The 23,078-nt window shown below is 41.7% G+C and overlaps 2 protein-coding genes and 1 long non-coding RNA gene across 4 annotated transcripts; all 3 read left to right on the top strand.

Annotated features, from left to right (window-relative positions):
* The first annotated feature begins 1,611 nt into the window (after nucleotides 1-1,611).
* Nucleotides 1,612-4,217, top strand: LOC121542380 (HEPACAM family member 2-like). Its single transcript, XM_041851784.2, has 6 exons — nucleotides 1,612-1,728; nucleotides 2,008-2,328; nucleotides 2,488-2,763; nucleotides 2,956-3,204; nucleotides 3,551-3,668; nucleotides 3,918-4,217. The coding sequence occupies exons 1-5, from the start codon at nucleotides 1,683-1,685 to the stop codon at nucleotides 3,625-3,627; spliced, it is 969 nt and encodes a 322-aa protein (XP_041707718.1). The 5' UTR covers nucleotides 1,612-1,682; the 3' UTR covers nucleotides 3,628-3,668; nucleotides 3,918-4,217.
* A 1,800-nt stretch (nucleotides 4,218-6,017) lies between these two features.
* LOC121542381 (carcinoembryonic antigen-related cell adhesion molecule 1) lies at nucleotides 6,018-10,829 on the top strand. 2 transcript variants are annotated; one of them, XM_041851785.2, is made up of 11 exons: nucleotides 6,018-6,110; nucleotides 6,721-7,041; nucleotides 7,642-7,917; nucleotides 8,781-9,035; nucleotides 9,175-9,286; nucleotides 9,411-9,439; nucleotides 9,591-9,761; nucleotides 9,886-9,956; nucleotides 10,113-10,148; nucleotides 10,344-10,375; nucleotides 10,739-10,829. In XM_041851785.2, coding segments are annotated over exons 1-11 (1,350 nt in total). In that variant the 5' UTR covers nucleotides 6,018-6,064; the 3' UTR covers nucleotides 10,740-10,829. The 2 variants fall into 2 exon arrangements, with proteins under 2 accessions (XP_041707719.2, XP_041707720.2); XM_041851786.2 differs by having other exon boundaries at nucleotides 9,594-9,761.
* Nucleotides 10,830-17,706: 6,877 nt separating this feature from the next.
* On the top strand, nucleotides 17,707-20,421 carry LOC121542382. The gene is made up of 4 exons (XR_005995891.2): nucleotides 17,707-17,804; nucleotides 19,589-19,623; nucleotides 19,709-19,761; nucleotides 19,938-20,421. It is a non-coding gene; the product is annotated as an uncharacterized LOC121542382 (long non-coding RNA).
* Nucleotides 20,422-23,078: the final 2,657 nt, after the last annotated feature.

Raw genomic sequence — 23,078 nt, forward strand, 5'->3', positions numbered from 1 at the left:
TTGATCCTCCTTGGGTTGGAATGCATCGCCTGACTGACCCTGCTCAAACACAACTCCTAAACAAAACCTCATAAACCTGATGAACAGACTACTTCTGTTGTATGAATCACTGGCGTAGGTAAATCTTGACTGAAATGTGTTTAAAGACCCATTGCAGTCAAAAAAGTGATTTTCCTGTGTTTTATATATGCTGAGTGTACTAAACATTAGGAACTCTTTCCAGGACATGGACTGACCAGGTGAATCCAGGTGAAAGCTATGATCCCTTATTGATGTCACTTGTTAAATCCACTTCAATCAGTGTAGATGAAGTGGAGGAGACAGGTTAAAGAATAATTGTTAAGCCTTGAAACAATTGAGACATGGATTGTGTATGTGTGCCATTCAGAGGGTGAATGGGCAAGACAAAATATTTAAGTGGCTTTGAACAGGGTATGGTAGTAGGTGCCAGGCGCACCGGTTTGAGTGTGTCAAGACCTCAATGCTGCTTGGTTTTCACGCTCAACTGTTTTCTGTGTGTATCAAGAATGGTCCACCACCCAAAGGACATTCAGCCAACTTGACACAACTGTGGGAAGCATTGGAGTCAGCATAGGCAAGCATCCCTGTGGAACGCTTTCGACACCTTGTAGAGTCCATGTCCCAACGAATTGAGTCTGTTCTGGGGGCAAAAGGGGGTGCAACTCAATATTAGGAAGGTGTTGCCACACTATGAGGTTGGAATAATACTGTGAAATTGATGATAAATCCCTTTTAGTGTAAGAGCTGTTTGAAAAGATTGCCTGAAATTTCAGCCTGTTTGGGTGGGATCGAGTTTTGGCCTGCCTGGTGATATCACCAGGAGGTAAATTAGTTAATAGACCAATAAGAAAGAGAGTTCCAAACCTCTCTGCCAATAACAGCTAGTTTTCAGTTTTCCCCTCCCCACTCAGACCAATCCGAGACAGTCCTAGCAAAATTCTTGTTTGAGAAATTGCTCTTTGCTATGAAGCAATTTTTTGTTTCTTTTGACCATTTTTATTTAAACAATCAAAGTAAGATACCTAACTGTTACCCAGAAATTATTTGATATTGAGGTAAAAACGACTGCATTGGAACTTTAACCTGTATCTAAATAATGAATACTATTTCCATTATGGACAGAATGTCGCATTTTAGGATTTTATCATGTATCTTCTTGATATTCACCACCTCTACTCTTTGATCATTATATCTATAGTTAGTAGGCAGTGCACTGCAATAAGAAGCAGAAGGGTTAATTTAATCTGGTTCCATTTTAAGGCTTTATTGAGTTAATTCAATTGTTGAAGCCTCCATTGATCACTCCAATAGACCGTAGCCAATAGGAAGCAGAATGAATCATCCAAGGAATAGGCTATTGTCTGAAAGGTAGATGGTACAGATAAAGACCTGAAGAGGAAGTCTCTAAAAAGCTATTGGTTGTTATTTTCCACTCATCAACGTGACCTCCAATAACCTCTTAGAGTGGAAATGCCCTGAGGGCATTGTAATGTGTGTACACAGCTATATCATAAAGCTAGTTTCTGTTCTGTGTCACTGAGTGGGGGGCTAGGCCTTGTCTTCAGAAGGGACAATCAGAGATGTATAGGAATATAAAAGGAGTAGGGACATGGTCTGGTCAACATTACAGGTACTTCCATTAGACAGAGCCATCCTTTACCATGGACTATACACTTTTCACAGCAGCCATTGTGCTTCTAACATCAGGTATGCCTATTGCTACAATTAACATGCAGAACATAATGGGTTTTGAAGATTGTTATTCAAATAGGTTACCTCCTGCTGGAACTATTTAACTAGCTATGGCTATATAAAAGTTAGAAATAAAAACACATTTTTTGTGTATTTCACAAGCAAGGTTTTTACATAAGCCCATTTACCTAAAAAAATTGAATTTTCTTTCTTTCAATTTATTGTTTTTATTTTCATGTATTGTTACGTCTTATGTGTACATTACTACATTTCGTTACCCTCTGTCCTGTCCAGGTCTGTGTGCAGGTCAGAGTGTGTTACCGCCAGGACCATTGACTGGAGCCATAGGAGGGAGAGTGAAGTTCACCACAACCCTCAGTCCACCAGCCAAACCTTTTGTCTCAGTGAGCTGGACCTTCAACAGGGTCAACATCATCACCTCCACTACGGTCAACATAACTAATGCTGACCACAAAGACCGGATCAGTCTGGACAGAACCACTGGCTCTCTGGAGCTGTGGAACCTGGGCCTGAGGGACCAAGGGGAGTACAGAGTCAGCATAATACCAGACGGGGCTCTGGAGCTACAAGGAGCTACCACTCTGGATGTCTATGGTGGGTCAGAGTTATATATTGATGGCAGTCACATCACCGTATCTCTAGACTCACCAGGGCATTTTTATCAGCTATGAATATGACAGTTGTATACATTAAGACAGATTATTCAAATGGACTGTACCTCACACGCTCCCCATACTGTTAACCTCTTTACAGTGTTGTTATCTGCTGCCACCATCACTAGCCCCCCAGCCACCCTGATAGCTGGCATAAGCTCCACCAACCTAACCTGTGAGGCTGCTGGCAACATCAGCTCCATACAGTGGATCAAAGATGGCCTCCCTCTGTCTCCCAGTAACAATATCACCTTCTCTGCAGACAACAGGACAGTCTATCTCAGTCCTGTACAGGTCATTGACAACGGAGAATATGAGTGTTTAGTCAGCAACCGTGTCAGCAACTGGACAGCATCCCACAACCTGACCGTCAACTGTGAGTACTGCTTACTAGATCCTAATTCCAGGAGTGATTGTGATTGTGCTTGGCAACCTTATGTCAATTACCAACTCACTGGATGTTGCCGTTGAAAAAAGTATTGCCTTTGCTGTTCAATAGTGTAGACCCACGGAATACATATTTTTGTTGATGTAGCATTGATAATTATTTGATTTGACCATGTTGCAGTTGGACCCCAGAACATATCAATAGATGGACCATCAGCAGCATCAACGGGACGCAGGGTAACTCTGAGCTGTTCAGCTGACTCTATTCCTCCTGCTACCTTCACCTGGATGTTCAACAGGACAGAGACGGGTGTTAACAACACCCTGTACGTCATAGAGAGGATGGAGGCGCTACACATTGGGAACTACACCTGCACTGCCACCAACAACATCACCGGACTGAAAGACTCTGTGGTGTACAAGCTGAGAGGTTAGTTACAGCTTGAAGTTGCAGTTAGGATTCGTGAAAAAGTATATGCACAATTAAGTTCATAACACATATAAGTTAACACAATAAGTTACACAACTTTATTGTGTAAAGTAACACAGCTAGAACTTTGTGACTTGTAATTGTACCTTTAATTTGTCTTCCATATTCTGAGCCTGGATAATAAGTTACAAACCTGATATTTCAGTCACTCTAATTTGTGTAAATATGAAGTGTATATTCAAGCCTTACACTCCTCTGGAATTTCATTTTCATTGTAATCCCTGAGATCACTGCACTGACCTGACTTCATACCACAGCAGGTGATATGACTTGTTCTCCTCTACAGCCTCCTCTGCTGCCCCCATTTGGTCGTTTGCTTTGATGGTGACCAGTGTTCTGGCAGTGGGACTGCTGCAACTGTAGATGTCTGAGAGGAGAGAGGGACAAGGAGGGGCTGTTGAAGGGTGAGGATGAAAGTGATGTATGCTGTCATAAATATGCTAAGTACTGTATGTTTTAATGTATGTATCTTTAAATATGTGTTACTTTTTTTTATAAGTCTTACATTTATTTATGTAATATTATTTCATGAATTCATTGATAATGAAAAACATTTCTATAAAAATAGCTTATTTTTTATATATATAATAATGGCCATGATTTTGTCTTGGTTACTCTGTATAAAACATGTTTCATTGTAAATGTTTCTGTAGGTTGGTCAACCCCAGAGCCTCTTTGCTGATGAAGGACAATCTTGATTAGGAATCTGCTCGGCAAGAAGATGTTCTATAGAATCAAACCTGTCCGTAGTTTTAAAATGTAGAGATATGTACTTTAGCCTGTCAAACTGTAATATTACCTGGCTTTATATCAAATATATTTTTAATTTTTTTAAATAAATGAATACAAGTAATCCATGGTACATGTCATGAAAGATTCATGTACACTGAGCAAAAAATATAAACGCAACATGTAAAGTGTTGGTCCAGTGTTTCATGAGCTGAAATAAAAGAATCCCAGGAATTTTCCATATGCACAAAAAGCTTATTTATCTCATTTTTTTGCACACATTTGCTTACATCCCTGTTAGTGAGCATTTCTCCTTTCCAAAGATAATCCATCCACCTGACAGGTGTGGCATATCAAGAAGCTGATTAAACAGCATCATCATTGCACAGATGCACCTTGTGCTGGGGACAATAAAATGTGCAATTTTTTCACACAACACAATGTCACAGATGTCTCAAGTTTTGAGGGAGCGTGCAATTGGCATGCTGACTGCAGGAATGTCCACCAGAGCTATTGCCAGAGAATTGAATGTTCATTTCTCCACCATAAGCCACTTTAGAGAATTTTTGAGAATTTGGCAGTTCATCCAACAGGCCTCACAACCGCAGACCACGTGTAACCACCCCAGCCCAGGACTAAACTGTCAGAAACTGTCTCAGGGAAGCTCATCTGAGTGCTCGCTGTCCTTACCAGGGTCTTGACCTGACTGCAGTTTGGCGTTGTAACCGGCTTCAGTGGGCAAATGCTCACCTTCGATGGCCACTGGCACGCTGGAGAAGTGTGCTCTTCACGGATTAATCCCGGTTTCAACTGTACCGGGCAGATGGCAGACAGTGTGTATGGCGTCATGTGGGTGAGCAGTTTGCTGATGTCAATGTTGTGAACAGAGTGCCCCATGATGGCGGTGGGGTTATGGTATGGGCAGGCATAAGCTATGGACAACGAACACAATTGCATTTTATTGATGGCAATTTGAATGCACAGAGATACCGTGACGAGATCCTGAGGCCCATTGACATGCCATTCATCCACTGCCATCACCTCATGTTTCAGCATGAAAATGCACGGCTCCATGTCACAAGGATCTGTATTTAATTCCTGGAAGTTGAAAATGTCCCAATTCTTCCATGGCCTGCATACTCACCAGACATGTTACCCATTGAGCATGTTTAGGATGATCTGGATCGACGTTTACGACAGCGTGTTTCAGTTCCCGCCAATATCCAGCAACTTCGCACAGCAATTGAAGAGGAGTGGGAAAACATTCCACAATCAACAGCCTGATCAACTCTATGCGAAGGAGATGTGTCGTGCTGCATGAGGCAAATGGTGGTCACACCAGATACTGACTGGTTTTCTGATCCACGCCCCTACTTTTTATAAAGGTATCTATGACCAACAGATGCATATCTGTATTCCCAGTCATGTGAAATCCATAGATTAGGGCCTAATTTATTTATTTCAATTGACTGATTTCCTTGTATGAACTGTAACTCAGTGAAATCTTTGTTTGTTGCATGTTGCGTTTATATTTTAGTTCGGTGTATTTATAAAAAAGGGAAATGTTACCAAAAAACGTAACATAGTCATGTTTGGGTTGCATAAGTTCATGTTTGGGTTGCCGACTAAACAAAAGCCTGTTTATTGGATTCATTAAAAGCTGTAGTTTTGGTCCTCATCCTTGTCTCCCTGAGTGTTTGTGTCCTAAGTTCACTCCGCATCATGGTCCACAGCAAGGCCCAATCCTGAATGGCGGATCACATTCATGAATGACGACATTAGGAAAAGGTGTGTGTTCTCGTGCCATGCAGATCATTATCCAGTTTACCGTAATCCTGTCCTTCATGTACAGTAAACCATAAATATATGTATCAAAATAACAACATTACAGGGCCATTACCTGAACCGATACAAAGGTCACTGCAATGTGGCTTGTGGTAAATGTGTAACTTCCTTGTCACCTGGCTGGCGGCTCTAAAATATTATACCTCAGCCTATTGTATAGCATCACACTGTGCGTGTACTAGAAGCACTCTCTAAATCTGTAACAGAACAAAGTATTCCAACAGCAATGGAAACTGCAGTAGCCATCTCTCTCACTCTGTCCATACTCACAGGTAAAGCAGATATATTTTTTGATTCTTTAAACCACTTGTTATTACCTAGGCCATGCTTTACAGCTCTTTGAGTTGTACATTTACAGTGTAGTTACATTGAATGGTGTTCCTTCCCCCCTTGTAATTGCACGTAGCCCTAACTGCACAATAACTACACTCGTTGCTAATTTCATCTACAGTTTCCTTTCATTGAAATTAAATTGTACTATTGTACTATAGATTACTATGTACAGTAGAGTACAGTAATTACACTGATTACCAAAGTAGGGGAGAAAACTCTGTCAGTGACCATGCCTTATTCTGTTGACTTATTCATGTATTTGTCAGACACCACGTGAAAGTATTAAAATGTTGATTCCACGTCCTATTCGCCTGTGTTTGAACTACAAATGTTGGCTACACCCCTTTTTGTGCAAGACAGTCTGTCTGTGTTGTGTTTACGTATAACTAGCTATGTTTGACTATTACTGCTGAGTGATTGTTACTGGGCCTACTGAGTCAGCCATTTAGAACGGTCCTGAATGATGGAACGTTTGAGTGGAAAGTGTGTACCTACATGTACAGTATGTTGTCTAAGGCCATGCTCTCTGCCTCCCTGTATTCCCTCCAGGTCTCTGTGCCGGTCAGGGTGTGTTACCACAAGGCCCTGTGAATGGAGCAAAAGGAGGGACAGTGATGTTCATCACAAATCTAAGTCCACCAGCCCAGCCGTTCATACAAATATCCTGGAGTGTTGGTGGAGCCAATATTATAACATCTACCGATGATGACACTATAGGGCCTGGATACGGAGACAGGATCACTCTGAACAACAATACTTGGTCTCTGGAGCTCAGGAATCTGACCCTGGATGACAGTGGAGAATACAGACTGGCTATAACAACAGCTACAGCTGAAACAATCAATGGATCAACTAAACTGGTTGTGTATGGTAAGTCCAAGTGTCATGACAAAGAGAGTTAAAGCTAAAATCCTTAACTGAAACAATAACAAAGCGGTCATCCCACTTCAGTAAAAGCTGAGATATGGGCCTGGTGAAATGGAACCACTCTCACATTCATAGACAGAGCTATGGATTCAAGGACTGACCATCCATGATATCAACATTATAGTTTTAACCATCTTTTGAGGCTGTACAGTGTTTGTTTACATTTATATTCTTTACAAACATTGGAGTAAAACAAGCTTATAGTTTGGGTTCTGATGGGATATGACTGTTGAACTTAGATTATGAGGCACAGACTTCAATTGAATGTCTATTCCACGTTGGTTCAAAGTAATTTCAGGTGGAAACAACATTAATTCAACCAGTGTGTGCCCAGTGGGACGTTACAGTCTTCAAGAATCAATGGGTATATGTAATCAATTTAAAGTCAGGATTCTAGCTTTAAGAGTTTAGTTACCATGAGTAAAGTTTGAAATAGATATTCACTTGACCTTATCATCATCATCATCATCAAAACCACTAAAATCCTCATCATCATTGTAGTGTCTTTGATATATCATAAGTCTTTGGCCTCTTGTTTTACAGAGAATGTATCTGATGCCAACATCACAGGACCAACAAACCATCTGTTTGCAGATGCGAGCTCCGCCAACTTAACCTGTGAGGCTGCTGGTAACATCACTGCTATACAATGGATGAAGGAAGGTCAGCCTCTGTCTGCTGGTGGCAATATATTCTTCTCAGAGGAAAACAGGAAAGTATCCATCAGTCCTGTGAAGAGACACGACGGCGGAGAATACCTGTGTAAACTCATCAACCCTGTCAGCTCTGCTACTGCCTCCTATAGCATGATAGTGAACTGTGAGTAAAGGTCTAACACTAATCTAATGCTCTATGGGTCAGTTTCTCAGACACAGATTAAGCCTAGTCCTGAACTAGCACGCTTCCAACTATTTAAAATTCCAGGACTAGGCTTAAAGCTGCAGTATGTAATTTTTTGGGCGACTCGAACAAATTCACATAGAAATGTGAGTTATAGATCTGTCATTCTCAATGAAAGCAAGTCTAAGAACTGGTAGATCTGTTGCATGTGCGCTATTTCTATGTTTCCCGTTCTTAAGTTTCATTTTTTGCGTCTTTTACTTTCGGTTTTGTACACCAGCATAAAACAGCTGAAAATAGAATATTTTTGGTATGGAAAATACATTTCACAGCGGTTTAGATGGTTCAATAATTCTCTACACAATCCTTGCTTGTTTTGTCACATAATATGAAATTAGGCAAACTATTCGATTTCTGCATAGTGCACCTTTAATCTGTGTCTGGGAAACTGCCCAATGAGATGTTACACTCATAATGCCTAGTTCTTAGAGCCCACGTTTTTCCTGGTCAGGACATGTGGTCAGGAAAAACTCTAGGCCCTCATCATACAGCTGTAGGATCTTAATTTGATTACCCTGTTGCAGAATAACTTTACTGTAAAATGTGTAGTGTATTTGAGGTTTAAAAAGGCTTCTGAAGTTTGTAATTTCCATTTTGAAATGTCAGACTTGATTTTCCTTATGAAAAATGTAGCAACCGCTACGAAGATGTCCATTAATTATAAACCACATAATAATTCATTATTTTCATGCTGTAGCAAACTGGCTCAAATTAAGATTCTACATCTGTACATGTTGTGTTTACTACTACAGTCTGAGGGTCTTCTGCTCCTGGGTTTACAGATGGACCAGACTCTATGACCATCCTGGGCGAACACATCGCTGAGGTGGAGTCATTCACCCTCATTTATTGCTCTGTTCAGTCTGTACCGCCTGCTGCGTTCACCTGGTTGTTCAATGGGCAACAGACAGGTGTACATGAAGCTGGATACATCATAAAGAGTGTCAGCTACAACAACAGCGGGGACTACCGATGTCATACTAGGAATGATCTCACCGGACAAGTCGTCTCTATGGGCCATAGTCTGTCAGTGAAAGGTACTGGTCTCTGATACAGTCACCATTAGAGGTAGACCATCGAAGCTAACTAATGCCAAAAACTAGCAACATCACATCAGCATCTGTTCTATAGGTTGTGTTTGTTTATTGAATGTGTTCCTGTGTTGGTGCGTTGCAGAGAAAGCCCCTCCACCCCTAAGCCCAGAGGGAGCAGCAGGTATAGCAGTCGCTGTGATGTTGGTAGTGGTTGCTGTGGCTCTTGGTCTCTATTTCGGCATAACCCATCATTGGTGAGTCTATGAAACCAATGTGGTTGATTACGCCAATAAGTCATTTTTGTGTATAAATATTTTGCAGACCATTTTGGCAGTAAATAGATGTCCCATATGTAAATGTTTTCTGTATGTTGTTTAGGAACAAGAAAGGGAACAACAAACAGAAAGGTGGGAGAAAAACATGATCATTTTAGTCTAGTACACGTTTATCAATTACTCTATGGAGATATCATTCATGCATGTACTGAGATGAGAGTGGAGAGCCTCTCTGTGCTGCAGATGATAACCACAGTTGTCCTTTATCATCTGTGATGTCCAGCAGATACAGACACACTGTCCCAGACAGAGGATATGTCCATGTCCAGCTCTGACAAAGGACGTGAGGGGCACAAACTGACCACCCAAATCCAGGACAGAACCCACGATCACAAGCAACCGCAACCAGCCACCAGCCATACTGTAGCCACCAGTCACACACCAGGAACCAAAGGTCAGAGAGAAGTTTGCGTATTGAGTGTAGCAAGCATTTCTGAGCTGACAACAATCTGTCTCGTTATCAAGTTCATCAACTGCAATTTTGTTTGTCTCTCTCAACCCACCACATGCGCAAACAGCTTCTGCAGGTGTACACGAGTATGAGTGTGTAGGAAATAAGAAAGCTGGAGCTCCAACACCACCTCCAAGAGTGAGTTTCCACCACAAAGTTAAATAAAACACTTATGATATTGTATATCTATGGTTCCCACCATGTCCTGTATGAGTTAGTTACAGCGATGGCAGCATTGTGACAGACTGTGGGTCTGTAAGCATACTGACTGAGTCCTTTACTGTTCTCCCTCAGGGAAAACTTCTGACCAGACAAACCAACACTGACACTGTAAGTAGTATTGCACCTCTGGCACCTTACTGGTACCTTACCGCATTGAAGCATTTTGTTACAGCTGTAATGAAAAGGAGCACTCTCCGATACACAATCTTTGATGAATAACCTACCTACAGTAGTAGCTATAGATGATTTACACAAACATGCTCACTGTGTCTCGTTCTGTCTTTACTAACCCCGGAAATACAGGGCTCCAACATATACAATAAAAGTATAAAGTGGTAAGTGAACTTTTTATTGCATCGTCATTATGATATTACCTTTGATTATACTTGTTTTATAGTGCCCCTCTCTCTCTCTCTCTCTCTCTCTCTCTCTCTCTCTCTCTCTCTCTCTCTCTCTCTCTCTCTCTCTCTCTCTCTCTGCCCCCCCTCTCTCTCTCTCTCTCTCTCTCTCTCTCTCTCTCTCTCTCTCTCTCTCTCTCTCTCTCTCTCTCTCTCTCTCTCTCTCTCTCTCTCTCTCTCTCTCTCTCTCTCTCTCTCTCTCTCTCTCTCTCTCTCTCTCTCTCTCTCTCTCTCTCCCCTCTCCCCTCCCCCTCCCCCTCCCTCTCCCTCTCCCTCTCCCTCTCCCTCTCCCTGACTCAGAGAACAGCTGATCTCAATTACATATCTTCAGTTGGCTCTGGACTTCACCCATCAAGTTTTACACCTTAGTCAAGTAAACATGGGCACAACAAACCACTGGATGACCAGCCAAGAAGACTAGACACTACTGTCCTCCACCTCTGATGAGACACTGGTCTTTGTACACCTCAGCCATCCAGCTATGCCTAATTTCTCAATGTAATATAGAACAGGTAACAGTACACTGAGACAGAAGGACACATTGTATCCCCTCTGAAAGGAGGAAGTTTGAGTGATCCTGTTATGCTTGCTGACTCCTAATCCACTACCTACGTGGTTCTGGCCAAAAGTAGTGCACTATATAGAATGCAGAAGATTAACTTAAATTCCAATAAAATGATGGAATTAGATTTTTTATTCATCTCATGAACTGAATGGATTTTGTTAATGACTTTAAAATTGGGTGTAATACATAGAAGCTTGACCCATCACACTTTATTTAGGATAATATTATACACAACTCATGCACCGTGAGTGTTAAATGAGTGAGGTTGGATTGGATGAAAATATCACAAGTACAGAGAACTTTGTATTTATCATTCAATATTTCTTATTTTGTCTCACGGGATGAATTGAACAATAAAGAAATTAATCCCAATGGGAAATGTCTGTTTAAATTAGACAAACGAAACAGGAACCTACAATCTGTGTGTTGCTTTTCATTCATATAGATAGTTTTTTTAGTAGGAAGAGAGATGGAGGCAGCAAAAGTTATCTTTGATATCGGCAGCACTTACTGGTAACGCTTAAATCATTTGTCACATCAACATATTTTGTAGTATATTTAACCCATCTACATCTGTAATATGTTGAAGTACAATTGCTTAACTAATACTGGTATAATTTTACACTAAACTACATTTTACATTTCAACCTTTAAGGCACTGTGTGCCAAAACATTGCTTATGTTTACCCATTAAATGTTGGGAGCATATAGAGTGTCGACATTCTTTCTATAATTTTACACTAATACATACCTTCAGTCCACCACTCACTAATACTGTTACTTAACTTGAGTCAAACATGGGGTCTCTTCCCCAACAATTAAGCTGCTGTTTGGTCAAACAATCTGTAGGGATGCAAAGAGAATTCTGCAGGTCAGCTAGTTGATCATCTGATTATTCCTAGTTTATGTTTCTCTCTCTCTGGCTCTCTTTCTGTGGGTGTGTGTGTCTCTCTGATTGTCTCTGATTCTCTAGCTTTTGCAAGCTCAGGTCAGTTTTGACCGACAGATGATGGCGTCCCTGGCTAATGATGTCACACTACTTAGTCAGTTGCTCCAGGACAACCTCACTCAGGTTATGTGGTGGTGGGAGCAATCAGATAGAAAACAGGTTGGCATAGCTCACTTTAGCCCTACCTTTGGGCAACACATTTATGATTTGAGCCTAAAAGGGAGGGTGGAGTTCTCTGGTGCTTCCACAGAGGATCCCTCCTTCACTATAAAAGATGTGGAGATGACTGACGCTGAGAACTACACCTGTATCCTGACAGCCTTCCCTGCTGGTTCATTTGATGGACTGCAGGTGGGCACTGTGGGCCACCATACTGTAGTGATGTCAGCAAAGTCACAAATCCGGCGGTCCAGTGGAGTATGGCTCCGGGGTATCCCGTGAACTACTATCATGTGGATTATACCCCCTCTCTGGAGCCTATGGGAGCTCTACGGCTGCTGAAGGTGCAGCATGGACCCTGTCTCCTCTCCGCCACCTTGCATCATAAATATTTGTAGATCAGTCAGTCACAATTTATCCATGATACTTCATGGTTTTGATTCTCTCGAACAAGGCCAGCATGGCTTTGATCAGCTGACCTGGCAGGTTCCATGAAGATGTCAAGCATTACATGTATTTTACAATGGTTGGGTATTTTGGCTAATAGGTATACACATATAAAAATGTAAATATGTTGAAAAACAAAAGTATCTGCAGATGAATAAACAGATTTAGAATAATCATTGATTAATCATTGTGTGTGTGCTATGTTTAATCTCACCACAGGAGGTCAGTGTTGTTTGGGAAATGTGTATTGGGAAGTGGGGGGAACACAACTCTGGTGTGGGCCAAGGGATTGTTGGATACTTATCTATAAAATAAACTGCCTAATAACAATAGCTATGATAAGAACAATATGACCAACAAGTGATAAGCATAGAGATACATATAAATAATGTTAAATAGGTAAATATATAACATGTACTATAAATGTTATATTTAATTCTGTGGATAATTATATAGAAGCCAAGTAAGTGATATAATCCTATTGGCACGGAAGTTACTGTGCCTGTGTTCGCATAAGGAACACGAACTCAATCCCCATCAGAATGATTTACCCCTCATACTCACTTACAGTCAACAGTGAGGAAGACTCAGTGGAGGCAGGACAGAGTGGTACAGTATGTTCTGGATGGAGGAAGACAGTGGAGGCAGGACAGAGTGGTACAGTATGTTCTGGATGGAGGAAGACAGTGGAGGCAGGACAGAGTGGTACAGTATGTTCTGGATGGAGGAAGACAGTGGAGGCAGGACAGAGTGGTACAGTATGTTCTGGATGGAGGAAGACAGTGGAGGCAGGACAGAGTGGCACAGTATGTTCTGGATGGAGGAAGACAGTGGAGGCAGGACAGAGTGGTACAGTATGTTCTGGATGGGCTGAGGTTGTTCAGTGCATCACCTTCACTTCTCTTTGTGGTGGAAGAAAGCTGCAAATGAAAATTTGCCTGAAATGATGTATGTGAATCAACCTATAATAAGAACATTTATGACGCTACGGTGTAAAATAATACAACTGCGACTATATAAGGTTGTCTGATACCCCAGGTTCTGAGTGTAATCCACAAAAGGCTTTTTTCATAACCACCTACAGTATAGGCCTACTGTATTATCAATAACAAGTTATGTTGACAAATCAGCAGCAGCCATATTGACCATAGTCTAATAAGAAAATCCTTATATAACCAAAAAAAGGTTATATCACTTGCTTAACATATGGAACCCACGGGTGCATCAATCAACTCTTAAGGATTAACTGCCTCCTGCAGTTATGCTACAGTGGGGGGAAAAAGTATTTAGTGAGCCACCAATTGTGCAAGTTCTCCCACTTAAAAAGATGAGAGAGGCCTGTAATTTTCATCATAGGTACACGTCAACTATGACAGACAAATTGAGAATTTTTTTCTCCAGAATATCACATTGTAGGATTTTTTATGAATTTATTTGCAAATTATGGTGGAAAATAAGTATTTGGTCACCTACAAACAAACAAGATTTCTGGCTCTCACAGACCTGTAACTTCTTCTTTAAGAGGCTCCTCTGTCCTCCACTCGTTACCTGTATTAATGGCACCTGTTTGAACTTGTTATCAGTATAAAAGACACCTGTCCACAACCTCAAACAGTCACACTCCAAACTCCACTATGGCCAAGACCAAAGAGCTGTCAAAGGACACCAGAAACAAAATTGTAGACCTGCACCAGGCTGGGAAGACTGAATCTGCAATAGGTAAGCAGCTTGGTTTGAAGAAATCAACTGTGGGAGCAATTATTAGGAAATGGAAGACATACAAGACCACTGATAATCTCCCTCGATCTGGGGCTCCACGCAAGATCTCACCCGTGTGGTCAAAATGATCACAAGAACGGTGAGCAAAAATCCCAGAACCACACGGGGGGACCTAGTGAATGACCTGCAGAGAGCTGGGACCAAAGTAACAAAGCCTACCATCAGTAACGCCCTACGCCGCCAGGGACTCAAATCCTGCAGTGCCAGACGTGTCCCCCTGCTTAAGCCAGTACATGTCCAGGCCCGTCTGAAGTTTGCTAGAGTGCATTTGGATGATCCAGAAGAGGATTGGGAGAATGTCATATGGTCAGATGAAACCAAAATATAACTTTTTGGTAAAAACTCAACTAATCGTGTTTGGAGGACAAAGAATGCTGAGTTGCATCCAAAGAACGCCATACCTACTGTGAAGCATGGGGGTGGAAACATCATGCTTTGGGGCTGTTTTTCTGCAAAGGGACCAGGACGACTGATCCGTGTAAAGGAAAGAATGAATGGGGCCATGTATTGTGAGATTTTAAGTGAAAACCTCCTTCCATCAGCAAGGGCATTGAAGATGAAACGTGGCTGGGTCTTTCAGCATGACAATGATCCCAAACACACCGCCCGGGCAACAAAGGAGTGGCTTCGTAAGAAGCATTTCAAGGTCCTGGAGTGGCCTAGCCAGTCTCCAGATCTCAACCCCAATAGAACATCTTTGGAGGGAGTTGAAAGTCTGTGTTGCCCAGCGACAGCCCCAAAACATCACTGCTCTAGAGGAGATCTGCATGGAGGAATGGGCCAAAATACCAGCAACAGTGTGTGAAAACCTTGTGAAGACTTACAGAAAATGTTTGACTTGTGTCATTGCCAACAAAGGGTATATAACAAAGTATTGAGAAACTTGTGTTATTGACCAAATACTTATTTTCCACCATAATTTGCAAATAAATTCATTAAAAATCCTACAATGTGATTTTCTGGATTTGTTTTTCTTATTTTGTCTGTCATAGTTGACGTGTACCTATGATGAAAATTACAGGCCTCTCTCATCTTTTTAAGTGGGAGAACTTGCACAATTGGTGGCTGACTAAATACTTTTTCCCCCACTGTATGTTTGCCCAAGAGTATAATTCATTGGCTGACCCCTCCTGTTGACCTGGATGGAATTCTGTGATCCTTCCTCAACCCATCCAGCTGACTACTTCAAAATGGTGAAAGCCCTCAACAACGCTGACTTGCTAAAACAGGTTTTGGTCCAAGTGTCTATCTACCTCTATGGTTGTAAAGGACATCTGAATGCTCTTCAAACAAACAGCTTCGAATAACAGTGGACAGGACATCAACTTCATAAAGTATTATCCTATACATTGCTTCCTTAGATTTTAAGTCTTACATTCCTTAGTCGCCACTAAAAGGGAGCGTGGAGTTGGCTAATACTTCCAGAGGCAATCCCTCCATCACTATAAAAGATGTGAAGATGACAGATGCTGGGAAATACACCTGTAAATGGGCAGGCTCCATCAGTGGCACTCTTAAAGAAACAACCATCCTCACTGTACAAAAGAGATATTGGAAAAAGAGTTACAGTGCAAAAAGCTGTAAAAAGAGTTCTGAGAGTTCTGCCATTGAAAATCACAAGGGTAGACTACATTAAGTGTAAATAGCTAACTGGTGACAAAGATTGCCAGTAACTCCGAAGGTTAATGTGAGTTATCCTATCAAACAAATGTTATTTATTATGTATTTATCATTCTTGCCATTATTTGTAATGCTCCTGTCTAGTAATCCATCCCGCAAAATGCACTAAAGAACAAGAGATGGTGTGGGAAATCAAGGCTGTATGTGTAACCAGGTCATATTGTGTTTTCAGAAGAGCCACCATCATCAGTAACGTTGTCAGTGGGGTCTGTCACTAGGATTGTGCTAGCAGTGCTTGTAACGCTGATTGTCATCTCTGAGTGAGAAGCAATCCAAATATAACCCTTCCTACACACCTGCACGCACGCACACACGTGCACACGCTCACGCAAAAGTGTTTTAAACATGGGCAAGTGATCATAATCTTCAGGCAATTAAAGAATACTCCTGACTTGCCTGATGTTGACAAATCAGCAGCAGTCATACTGACCACAGTCTAAAAAAAGGTCCTAATAACCAGAAGCACTTTTGACACAGTCTACGACACTCATGGGAGGAAGCACGAAATATGCTTCCTATATTTTCACTTCTCTATCTATAGCGGGTTGTTAACCCACATTAGAAAAGTAGCCCAAAGAGACTCTTCCAAGGTCCATGCTCAGTTCCTGGTTGATCGAATGCTTCAATTCATTTAATGTAATTTTTCTTACAAGTTAAAAGTGTTTTGACCGCGTGTAGGCCATAGATCACACAGATCACATTTGAATATTTTGTGTAGCAGGAGTGCTATGGAAACAAGCCGACTGTCTGCCGTTTTGCTGCTGGCATACATTGGCCTCTCTTCAGGTAAGACAACTTTTTATTTATGACTTTCATTAATAGAGAAGGTCCTGTTAACCTGGAGGGGAAATATAGAAGGTCCTGTTAACCTGGAGGGAAAATAGAGAAGGTCCTGTTAACCTAGAGTTGTGTTCAGTAGACATGAAGAAAACAGGGAGTTACTATCTGAACTTGTCCAAAAAGGAATACTCATTTTATTTCTCAGTTGCAAAATATTTTGATATGTTGTGCCCAAATGAACACAACCCAGACTAGAGGGGAAAACAGAAGCTAAAAAACAATAATAGAACTACTGTATGATTCTGTGTAAAAATAAAAATAAAGTAAACGGTTCGTAATCCCTCTCTCTCTCTCTCTCTCTCTCCATCTCTCGCTCCTCTTCGGTCTCCATCTCTAGTAGTGTTGGAAGCTCAGGTCAGTGTTGACCCACAGGTGACGGGGTACCTGGGTAATGATGTCACACTGCGTTGTGAGTTGCTCCAGGGCAATCTCACTCAGGCTGGGTGGCTTTGGGAGAACTCAGATAGCAAAAAGGTTTCCATAGCTATCTTTAGCCCTATCCATGGGCAACATTTTTTTGAGTCGCCCCTAAAAGGGAGGTTGGAGTTCGCTGGAGCCTCTATTACTATAAAATATGTGGAGATGACTGATGCAGGGAAATACATCTGTCTCCTGACAGCCTTCCCCAGTGGCTCATTTGAGATAACAACCATCCTCACTGTACTGGGTGAGTCTGGAACTCTTAACATTGGCAAGAAAAGAAAGGATCTTATGAAATGATTGAGAAATAAATCTTGATTAGTGGCAATAGTTTTACTGTAGATATTGTAGTATTCAGTCTGACAATCAGCTGGGTCAGAGGTCAAAGAGTTGACATTGGTTCTGTTTCCTTTCCCAGATCAGTCTCCACCTCCATCATCTGGCGAGGTTGTGGGAATTGTTACTGCAGCCCTCCTGGTAACAGTTGTCGTGACAGCCACAGCTTACCTCATCATTCTCAGGAAGAGGTGTGTGTACACTGTCTGTAATTAAAGAGAACATAATAAATATATACTGTATGTATCTCAATGGAATGGAATGTATCATCAGACACCTACAGTCATATGATATCATCAAATAAACTCAGCAAAAAAAGAAACTTCCCTTTTTCAGGACCCTGTCTTTCAAAGATTATTTGTAAAAATCCAAATAACTTCACAGATCTTCATTGTAAAGGGTTTAAATACTGTTTCCCATGCTTGTTCAATTAACCATAAACAATAAATGAACATGCACCTGTGTAACGGTCGTTAAGACACTAACAGCTTACAGACGGTAGGCAATTAAGGTCACAGTTATGAAAACTTAGGACTCGAAAGAAGCCTTTCTACTAACTCTGAAAAACACCAAAAGAAAGATGCCCAGGGTCCCTGCTGATCTGCGTGAATGTGCCTTAGGCATGCTGCAAGGAGGCATGAGGACTGCAGATGTGGCCAGGGCAATAAATTGCAATGTTCATACTGTGAGACGCCTAAGACAGCACTACAGGGAGACAGGACGGACATCTGAACGTCCTCGCAGTGGCAGACCACGTGTAACAACACCTGCACAGGATCGGTACATCCGAACGTCACACCTGCGGGACAGGTACAGGATGACAACAAAAACTGCCCGAGTTACACCAGGAATGCACAATCCCTCCATCAGTGCTCAGGCTGTCCACAATAGGCTAAGAGAGGCTGGACTGAGGGCTTGTAGGCCTGTTGTAAGGCAGGTCCTCACCAGACATAATCTGCAACAACGCCGCCTATGGGCACAAACCCACCATCGCTGGACCAGACAGGACTGGCAAAAAATTGCTCTTCACTGACGAGTCACGGTTTTGTCTCACCAGGGGTGATGGTCGGATTCGCGTTTATCGTCTAAGGAATTAAGCGGGATCGATTTGGAGGTGGAGGGTTCATCATGGTCTGGGGCGGTGTGTCACAGCATCATCGGACTGAGCTTGTTGTCATTTCAGGCAATCTCAATGCTGTGCGTTACAGGGAAGACATCCTCCTCCCTGATGTGGTACCCTTCCTGCAGGCTCATCCTGACATGACCCTCCAGCATGACAATGCCACCAGCCATACTGCTCGTTCTGTGTGTGATTTCCTGCAAGACAGGAATGTCAGTGTTCTGCCATGGCCAGCGAAGAGCCCGGATCTCAATCCCATTGAGCACGTCTGGGACCTGTTGGATCAGAGGGTGAGGGCTAGGCCCATTCCCCCCAGAAATGTCAGGGAACTTGCAGGTGCCTTGGTGGAAGAGTGGAGTAACATCTCACAGCAAGAACTGGCAAATCTGGTGCAGTCCATGATGAGGAGATGCACTGCAGTACTTAATGCAGCTGGTGGCCACACCAGATACTGACTGTTACTTTTGATTTTGACCCCCCTTTGTTTCAGGGACACATTATTCCATTTATGTTAGTCACATGTCTGTGGAACTTGTTCAGTTTATGTCTCAGTTGTTGAATCTTGTAATGTTCATACAAATATTTACACATGTTAAGTTTGCTGAAAAGAAACGCAGTTGACAGTGAGAGGACATTTCTTTTTTTGCTGAGTTTATGTGCGTGTGTTAGTTAGACGTTAGTAAATAATTTTCAGTGCATAGCATTTATGTATGCAACTTCATAAGTTTGATCAAACGTATTTTGTTATTTTTCAGTAGATCTATATACTCATGGTCTTTAAGGTCATTAGAAGTGCAGAGGAACTGAATGTTGTGTTTTACCAGTGAATCTATTTATATAATTCTCTCTACCTAGGCGTGAGGCTTTATTCAACCCCTCTGTCAGCATTGGTGAGTAGAAACCATATTTTTTACCATGCACACGACTCAAGTTCCCCTTCTGCTTTCTGCAAAACCCTCTGTGGTTGTTTTTCAGATGCAAGCAGCCTGGTGTTCAATGCAGACAGGACAGGGACAGGAAGAGAAGAGGTGAGGTTGTTTAGCTTCAGCTTGTGTCCACACAAGGAAGGAACAGAGAACTAATGAAAACTTGTTTTTTGTTGTGCGTTTGACTGAATTCCAGCCTAAGATTTCAGAAAGTCACATTATATTTGTAATCATTCAGCAATCCTCAGCTCTCTCATCCTCTCTTTGTCTTTCCCCAGGACCTGGTTTATTCGGAGATCGTCAGATTCAACATTGCCAAGAGCAAAGCACACGACACATCTGGAGAAGACCAGAAAGATGCAGATGTCAAGCCAGCTGAGGATGTCACCTACTCTGCAGTGGCAGTGGGGAACCAGCATCCTTTAAGGGAAGACACAGTTTACTCTCAGGTTGTGAGAAAGGACCGGGACATAGACAATGTATGGACTGTCTAAGCACAATAACAGAAAAGCACAGGCTAACCAGACATCCTTTAGATTCACATACATTTAACTGAAGTTCTCTTGTTGGGGAAGTCGTTATTAGACGAAGCTATCTGGATCCTAGAGAAGGGATCTGTGTGTGAATACTGAGAAATGTTTCAAATTAGTGTTTTCAGAAGTGGACAGGCTGACATTTAATATATGCAGTGGCGGTGGTGAAGATTGGTATTTGTACTATTTTGATGTTGTCAGTAATTGTACACTCTTGACATACATACACTACCGGTCAAAAGTTTTACAACACCTACTCATTCAAGGGTTTTTCTTTATTTTTACTATTTTCTACATTTTAGAATAGTGAAGACATCCAAACTATGAAATAACACATATGGAATCATGTAGTAACCAAAAAAGTGTTAAACAAATCAAAACATATTTTTTATTTGATATTCTTTAAATAGCCACCCTTTGCCTTGATGACAGCTTTGCACACTCTTGGTATTCTCTCAACCAGCTTCATGAGGTAGTCACCTGGAATGCATTTCAATTAACAGGTGTGCCTTCTTAAAAGTTAATTTGTGGAATTTCTTTCCTTCTTAATGTGTTTGAGCCAATCAGTTGTGTTGTGACAAGGTAGGAGGGGTATACAGAAGATAGCCCTATTAGGTAAAAGACCAAGTCCATATTATGGCAAGAACAGCTCAAATAAGCAAAGAGAAACTACAGTCCATCATTACTTTAAGACATGAAGGTCAGTCAATACGGAACATTTCAAGAACTTTGAAAGTTGCAAAAACCATCAAGCGCTATGATGAAACTGGCTCTCATGAGGACCGCCAATGTAATGGAAGACCCAGAGTTACCTCTGCTGCAGAGGATAAGTTCATTAGAGTTACCAGCCTCAGAAATTGCAGCCGAAATAAATGCTTCACAGAGTTCAAGTAACAGACACATCTCAACATCAACTGTTCAGAGGAGACTGTGTGAATCATGCCTTCATAGTCGAATTGCTGCAAAGAAACCACTACTAAAGGACACCAATAAGAAGAAGAGACTTGCTTGGGCCAAGAAACATGAGCAACGGACATCTGACCGGTGGAAAATGTGTCCTTTGGCCTGGAGTCCAAATTGGAGATTTCTGGTTCCAACCGCTGTGTCTTTGTGAGACATGGTGTGGATGAACGGATTATCTCTGGATGTGTTATGGAGGTGGTGTTATGGTGTGGGGGTGATTTTCTGGTGACACTGTCTGTGATTTATTTAGAATTCAAGGCACACTTAACCAGCATGGCTACCACAGCATTCTGCAGCAATACGCCATCCCATCTGGTTTGGGCTTAGTGGGACTATCATTTCTTTTTCAACAGGACAATGATCCAACACACCTCCAGGCTGTGTAAGGTCTATTTTACCAAGAAGGAGAGTGATGAAGTGCTGCATCAGTTGACCTGGCCTCCACAATCCCCTGACTTCACGGTTTTGTTGTTTTCTTATTTTGTCAAGTGTTTATTCGTTTTAATAAATATGTACGCATATCACGCTGCACCTTGGTCTGACCCGTCTCAATGAACGTGACACAGGTGAAGCTGGTTGAGAGAATGCCAAGAGTGTGCAAAGCTGTCATCAAGGTAAAGGGTGGCTATTTGAAGAATGTCAAATATAAAATATATTTTGATTTGTTTAACACTTCTTTGGTTACTACATGATTCTATGTGTTATTTCATAGTTTTGATGTCTTCACTATTATTCTACAATGTAGAGAATAGTAAAAATTAAAAACCCTTGAATGAGTAGGTGTTCTAAAACTTTTGACCAGTAGTGTACAGTACTGTTGGCAGTTGCTGCTCTTTAGGGGAAGTTTCTAATGTTAACTAATCCACCTCACTGTGTCTTGAGCCCCACAGAGTATAGCTATGTGGGCGGCAAGTAGCCTAGCGGTTATGAGTGTTGGACCAGTAACTGAAAAGTTTCTGGTTAAAATCCCCGAGCTGACTAGGTGAAAAATCTGTCGATGTGCCCTTGAGCAAGGCACTTAACCCTAATTGTTCCTGTAAGTCTCTTTGGATGAGAGCGTCTGCTAAATGACAAAATTAGTAGTGCCACAGCAGTGTTGGGTGAGGAAAGCACATACACTTGGTGACCAGAGAGGATGTAGTCTACTGACTTTATACCTTTAATGGTCATGAAGCACCACCAGACTTAAAATCCTGTCAGATTATTCAAATAATGTGTAACAGACAGACCTTTTTTAGCTTTATAACAGTCGGTCACTCTACTTTCACTCTTTTAGATGTAAATCTTGTATTTAATTGCTTTGTATTTTTAATGTATATAAAAAAAAAGTACACATGTTTTAAATGTAATTTGATGTTGTCTCTGGCTGTGGGCCTGTTGCAGCCAGACCCTGGTGCACTTCTAGCCTGGCTGCCAGACTGTTATTCAGCCAGTTTTTTTGCTGTCTTGTTTGCCATGCCCATGATGTAGTGTTGTTTGTTTAATACAGAAACAGTCAGGAACAGGCAAATGCTCACTTTCGATGGCCACTGGCATGCTGGAGAAGTGTGCTCTTCATGGATTAATCCCGGTATTAACTTTACAGAGCAGATGAAAGACAGTGTGTATGGCATCATGTGAGCGAGCGGTTTGCTGATGTCAATGTTGTGAACAGAGTGCCCCATGGTGGCAGTGAGGTTATCGACGTGTAAGACGGCGTGTTCCAATTCCTGCCAATATCCTGCAATTTCGCACAGCCATTGAAAGGAGTGGGACAACATTCAACAGGCCAGAATCAACAGCCTGATCAAATCTATGCGAAGGAAATGTGAGGCAAATGGGGGTCACACCAGATACTGACTGGTTTTCTGATCCACGCCCTTATCTTTTTTTTAAGGTATCTGTGACCAACAGATGCATATCTGTATTCCCAGTCATGTGAAA

The sequence above is a fragment of the Coregonus clupeaformis genome, chromosome 28 (genome assembly GCF_020615455.1).
Source record: "Coregonus clupeaformis isolate EN_2021a chromosome 28, ASM2061545v1, whole genome shotgun sequence".
Taxonomy (NCBI): Eukaryota; Metazoa; Chordata; class Actinopteri; order Salmoniformes; family Salmonidae; genus Coregonus; species Coregonus clupeaformis.

What these genes read in the sequence shown, in the direction of transcription:
- LOC121542381 (XM_041851785.2), top strand. Translation starts at nt 6,065, where the DNA reads ATGGAAACTGCAGTAGCCATCTCTCTCACTCTGTCCATACTCACAG. An exon ending in CACTCTGTCCATACTCACAG is followed by an intron (nt 6,111 to 6,720) that starts GTAAAGCAGATA and finishes TATTCCCTCCAG; the next exon opens with GTCTCTGTGCCGGTCAGGGT. An exon ending in TCACACACCAGGAACCAAAG is followed by an intron (nt 9,762 to 9,885) that starts GTCAGAGAGAAG and finishes ATGCGCAAACAG; the next exon opens with CTTCTGCAGGTGTACACGAG.
- LOC121542380 (XM_041851784.2), top strand. Translation starts at nt 1,683, where the DNA reads ATGGACTATACACTTTTCACAGCAGCCATTGTGCTTCTAACATCAG. An exon ending in CATTGTGCTTCTAACATCAG is followed by an intron (nt 1,729 to 2,007) that starts GTATGCCTATTG and finishes TGTCCTGTCCAG; the next exon opens with GTCTGTGTGCAGGTCAGAGT. An exon ending in CCACAACCTGACCGTCAACT is followed by an intron (nt 2,764 to 2,955) that starts GTGAGTACTGCT and finishes ACCATGTTGCAG; the next exon opens with TTGGACCCCAGAACATATCA.